At 38.0% G+C, this 6181-nt stretch overlaps 1 protein-coding gene across 1 annotated transcript in view; it reads right to left on the bottom strand.

Moving 5' to 3' along the window:
- Positions 1–6181, bottom strand: part of ATP13A4 (ATPase type 13A4) — a 124055-nt gene that overhangs the window by 69550 nt on the left and 48324 nt on the right. Inside the window, exons 3-5 of the mRNA XM_015562805.1 lie at positions 5266–5412; positions 846–916; positions 676–756 (exon numbers count right to left, since the gene is read on the bottom strand). Coding sequence (XP_015418291.1) covers positions 676–756; positions 846–916; positions 5266–5412 — 299 coding nt within the window. The remainder of the gene's footprint in view (positions 1–675; positions 757–845; positions 917–5265; positions 5413–6181) is intronic.

Genomic DNA, 6181 nt, shown 5'->3' with positions numbered 1-6181 from the left:
AGGGAAATGTGAGAATCTAGGAACTTAGGACCAGCACGGCCTTTATAGAGTTCTCCTCCTCTTTCAACCATTAGGAAACTAAAGCCCAGAGAAGAGAAACTATTTGCTCAAAGCCACAGGGTGAATTAGTGACAGGCTCTTGATATTCAATCCAATGCCTTTCCTAGAACTTCTTTGCCTAGTAACTGATTTGGAATTGTGGAGCTGTATGTCTTGCATGGTATTCTTCTGCCACTCCACAATTTTTACTTAACTATGTTATCATAGGATAATGTATATTTCCTGATTGCAGTCAAAACTGGCTCAACCTTATTATTATAATAACCTTAGAAGACTTGTGTAGAAAAGAAAGAGCACCAAACCTACAGTCAGAAGTGTGAGACTCAGTTCTTTATCATTCCCCATCTGTATGCTCTTGTGCAGATCATTAAACCTCTCTTAGCCTCAGATTTCTCATCTGTTATGTTGGGATGAATGAGGTGTCTGTTCTACCTGCGTCACAAAGCTACTCTGATAAGGTGAAATAACATATGTTAAAGCATTTGATTCAATACAACTAAGGAGAGCATTATAATGTTTTCTGATGTTGATCAGTTAAGATGATGATTAACTTATCTATTTGGCTAACTGGTAGGAAGCCTTTTGAATAGGTGTAGATAACAAAATGCATGGTACCTAATCTCTTGTTCTTCTCTTGTTAGACCTGATCCAAATTTTAGATGTATCTTGGCAGAACTGAGCCAGTCTTCCAAAGAGCTAAAATAATAATAATGAGAAAGATATATTTAGCAGTAATATTTTTGAGATAACATTTTTCTTTGTTTGCAATTGTTAAAACAACTTACCCAATTTTCTGGAACTGTCCTTCTAAGTTGTTCCAAACATATCTTATTTTCTGCACTTTTATGTATCTCACCTACAAAATAAAAGTACTAAAAAAGTCTCTTGTTTGAGGATCAGCATATATATGACGTTTAATGGCTAAAGAAGCATTTGTGGAAGAAGCAAAGATAGAGCCCTACTATGGGTATTTAAGATTTTATCTTTTCCTAACTTGTCTTATCCTTTCCAACTAAACAAATGGCATTCTTCATTAGAAGCCATCATTCAAACAACCTGAATCTTGGGTCTATTATATGGATAAGTATCTAAATAAAACTCAGTCTCTGCATTCCACTACCTTATAACCTAACAAGGAAAGAAAACACATTACAAAGCAAACTATACCATACCATCAAATATAAATAAGTCAAAGAAATTTAAAAAAGTAAAAATATAGTATTAAAATACTATAGAAATATGGAGAAGGCAGGTGACAGAGGCATCATGGAGAAAATAACATCTGAGCTGCGGCCTTGAAAGACTGGAAGAAGTTTGCTCAGATGAGATGGCAAGAGAGCATTTCAAAGACATTATGCACAAGTTAGTTGTGGAAGAGGGGCAAGTCAGTGTGCCTGTTTAATAAATGGAGAAGGAGAGTGGAAAGATAAATAAAACTCAGCCCTAGCCTGTTTGGCTCCATGAATAGAGTGTCAGCCTGCAGGCCAAAAGGATCCCTGGTTCGATTCCAGTCAAGGACATGTACCTTGGTTGCAGGCTCCTCCCCAGGGCTGTGCAGGAGGCAACCAATTGATGTGTTTCTCTCACATTGATGTTTCTCTCTGTCTTTCCCTTTCTTTTCCACTCTTCCTAAAAAATCAATGAAAAAATATTCTCTGGTGAGGATTAATGCGAGAGAGAGAGAGAGAGAGAGAGAGAGAGAGAAAGAGAGAGAGAGAGAGAGGGAGAGAAAGAGAGAGAGAGAGAAAGGAAGAAAGGGAGAAAGGAAGGAAGGAAAGAAAGGAAAAATAAACAAGATCCGATAGTACTGCCTTAAATGCTAGATGAGGTATGTAGGACTTTATCTTAGAGTTAACGAACTTGCAGAGTACACTACAAAAGGGGCACTAAAGAGGATTAGGCTGGTAGCTGGTACTAGAAGAGGGTGATAAGGTTATTGCAAGAAAAAGTGCTCCAGGAAGTGAGGATCTGAGTGTCGGGTGGGAAAGAAAGGAAAGGCTAATGTTTATGGCAATTTTGCCTTTTTGTTTCTGGTTTCTTTAAGCAACTTTGTATATGAATCTGAATTTCCATTAACTGGTGACCTAATTAAACACAAAGAAAAGCAGTGAGTCTGTCATATTGCTATGGAACAATGGTTATAGCTTCATTTTGACCATTGGAATCAACTGGAGAGCATTGAAAAAGTTGTGATACTGGGTCCCACCTCCAAGAGATTCTGATTTCATATATCTGGGGTGCAGCTGGGTATAAATATTTTTTAATTTCCTCAGGTAATTCTAGTGTGCAGCCAAAGTCAAGAAACTGTTCAAGACTTCCTTTTATAGCTACTCTAATAATTGTGTCCTTGAGAACTTCAACTAAATGTCTCTGCACCTCAATTTTTTGGTGAATAAGTCAAGGTCAGATCATTATTGAGTTCCATTGCCACTCCTTTGAACATGTCCTATACATACAAATATTATAGTCAACATAACAATAGGATAAATACTAAAACTGGGAAAAGTATATAGCTGGTACATAATAAGTGCTCAATACATTTTTTATTAAATAAAAGAAAGAATATTTTGTACACCATATGTCAACTAGACATAGAGTTTAAATTCCTCAGCTCCAAGACCTGGGCTACCTCAAATGAATCTCTGAACTCTATTCAATAAATACATGTGAAGGTACACAGTGCGTGCATGTAAGCATGCACACACACACACACACACACACACACACACACACACACTTGTAGTTTCCAAGTAAGAATGTTAAATGCTGCACTTTTTGTTTTTACAGAATGGATGTATTTCAATGAGGTTGGTTGCATAATATCTTTTAAAAATAAATCCTATTTTCCAATTGATTTTGAGCATAAGGTTTGACTTAATTGCTACTGGAAATGATTCTTTCTCCTTCACAAGTTGCAAGTTAGAGTGAAGAAGAGTATTTGAAAGTAACCAGCACAGATTATGATAGTTGTCATGGCCCATCTTTGAAACTCAAATTTCTTGCCTACCATCTTCTTTTCCTTTCTCATATTCCCTGCAATTTTGCTAATGGAGCTGGATGATAATCATAGCTACTGTTTATGAGTACTTGGGAGCTTTTTACACATCCTCTTTAGTCTTTTTCATCACCCTGTGGTAGGACAGATATTATTTTCATCTTCACTTCACCCCCAAAGTTCATTTTGATTAAGTAACTTGTCCAATATTGAAACTATAAAGAAGCAAGGCTAGAATTCAAACTCAAGCCCAGCTGGCCCCAAGTCCAGTTTCTCAAATAACCTAATAATCAGGCTAGTCGCAGAAGTTCTGAAAATCCCATAACTTCCAGGAATTGTAGAAAGGGAGGGTCCCCTACTTTATTAAGTCTATAAGTTCAAAATTCATGTTGGAAAAATTTTAAAGGACAAATGATGGTAGAATGTGAGGCCACTGCCCAGTTAGCGAACATGGGTCAAGAGGCTGTGAAACCACAAACTGAGATTGAGAAATTTATAAAACGTGTTGGACACAAAACATCAGCAGAGGAAGGCAGCAATAATGAGGAATAAAGAGGTTACTGATAAGTTTTACCTCAGGCCAGAAAAAAGAAATTCCATTAACTCCTGACAATTTCTAGAGCCATTCTTCAGAGTAAGAAGAATGACTCTGTCATAGACCGTTTAAATGCCTTTGAGATTCGCCTAGCAGGAAATATCTCTGCCTAGAGTTTCTCTGCTTCCCTCATCACCTTCTAGGCTCTAAGCTGGTAAGAGGGTAAGCATTATACTTGCTAGAGGTGGAGTTTATTTGCCCATTTCCTGGAATTTGAGACCAAAAGAATAGTAATTAGGAAATCAGGCTGTGAAACCACAAACTGCAGGGTGAATTTCCTCTTTCAGCTCAGATCCAGGAAGCTTCCCCTCCCTGGGCTTCCTGCTCTTCGTTTCTTATTGGCATATGTTGTAAGAACATCCTGTTGAACAGGTAGACCCTGGGTTTCAATATTGCATGCAATCCTACCAGATGGTTTATAGAGTCTCTCTTAGCTTATGTTCGCAAACTTGGCAAAGTTCTTAGCTGCAGTCTCCAAACTCCCCATAAAAGGCCCTGACTGGTTATCATTTTCGTTTTGTTGTCTTTGTTATTGCCATCAGTGTTGTCATGGATGAGCCTGTGACATCTCTAATTTTAATGAAAGTTTCAGTCCTTTATGAATATAAATCACCTTAATATCCTTCTTCTCCTTTTAGGATCAAACAGTCCTGAGAAACAGGCAAAGATGAAGTAACTACTCTTATTTTACAAATTAAGAAACTCAAAGCTCAGAAAGGCAGTAACTAGCCAAACTCCCTGTGCCTTATGCTGGTAAATGAAGATATCAAGCCTGGGTACCAGAATGTTCCACTCCAAGATCTCTGCCCCTTCCTCATATTTTGATTCTTTACTTGAGCATTCCTTCATTTGTCTGTCCACTTATTTGTCTGATGCAGTTAAAGATGCCAGAGCTTAATCATACTCTGAGGCCATGTCCATAAGGGTGATTTGGGACGTTTATTTCTCCAGGTGAGTGGCCACCTAACAGATTAAGCAATTGTTAGTTGGAGGTCCTTGACCTCTTTTGATTTTGAGTAATAATAATTAACAATACAGAAACTGTTCAACAATTGACTGTTGTTATGTTTTAAAATTGACCTGGAGCTCATAAAACTAATTTAAACAGCTGTTTACACACACACACACACACACACACACAAGAAAATGGTCAGTCATATAAAATATTTTAATATGAATGTTAACTAGTCCTAATCCAAGCAGTGCTCATCTAATATGGAGAGGTGGAGATAACTCAAACACATTTGAATGACAGACTCAAAATAAGGTCATCTTGCAGGTAACTCCTGGGCTATTCCTGGTGATTAAGATTATTGCAAAATAAACTCTGTTACATAGATTATTATACAGGGCTTGATTCTACTAAGAGCTAATATGTAGCTAACATCTACTATATACATGGCATCATATTAATCTTGGTATACCTCAATTTATTAGCAATTAATATTAGAGGTGGGCAGAATTTAGTAATTGGTCAAAGGTTGTCATAACCATTTAAATGATCTACACTGTCAACTGAAAATTAACACAGTGGAGGATCTGAATTTAATCTTACATTTTTGAGGGGGGAAGATTAAAATTTTCTAGCCTCAGCAGTAACCATGAATGTACTTACCTTTAGTTCTGGCTTTCTTATAGCTCTATTTATGAGACACTCCTCATCTGTAATGAGAGGTTGGTCAGGAGTGAGACCAAATGCGCTGTTTAATGCTGACAGGTAGATCCACATTACCTTTTTCCGAGAATAGGTTTGGAATTCATCCTGGGGAAATAGACACCAAAACCCCCATGAAGTTAAGAGCTGTCATCAGGTTAAAACTCAACCTAAAAAAACATCATTTCAATATAATTCTATATATTTGTGGAACTAATCAGTATTCTAGACAGAATTATATACCTTGGAAAACCGGTAGATATAGAGCCCCGAGGGAAAGACTCTTGTCATCACTCACTGAGGACATGGATAGGAGGCACTGGCACACACAACAGAGCATGAGAGTCGAGAGGTTGATTCTCAGGTCAGAGCTGGTTTTTCCTATTACCCTCCAACCCAAGGCTGTAGCCAGATGCAAAATGTCAAAGGGCGGGGGGGAAAGCAAGTATTCTAAAGGGTTTCTTTGAGTTTCTGAGGGTGAGGAACCCAGGTCATCGAAACTCTGCCCATGTTTCCAAGCTTACCTTAAATTCTACCACTTCCAGAACAGCCCCTTTAACACCCACTCAAGGAGTGAGGGTAGGGATGGAATCTGGGGTGGGAGAGAGGCACAGAGGGCTGTCACTATACTAACTCCAGAAGATTCTAACTGTTCCACTCTTGTGCTCCTAATCACTTTCTGTTTTATATTCTCCTAGTTCATCTAGACCAGTGGTTCTCAGCCTTCTGGCCCTTGAAATACAGTTCCTCATGTTGTGACCCAACCATAACATTATTTTTGTTGCTACTTCAAAACTGTAATGTTGCTACTGTTATGAATCGTAATGTAAATATCTGATATACAGGATGGTCTTAGGTGACCCTTATGAAAGGGTCG

The sequence above is a fragment of the Myotis davidii genome, unplaced genomic scaffold (genome assembly GCF_000327345.1).
Source record: "Myotis davidii unplaced genomic scaffold, ASM32734v1 scaffold557, whole genome shotgun sequence".
In the NCBI taxonomy this organism is placed as follows: domain Eukaryota; kingdom Metazoa; phylum Chordata; class Mammalia; order Chiroptera; family Vespertilionidae; genus Myotis; species Myotis davidii.
Note: the sequence above shows the minus strand (reverse complement) of the source record. Positions and strands in the feature narration are given on the sequence as shown.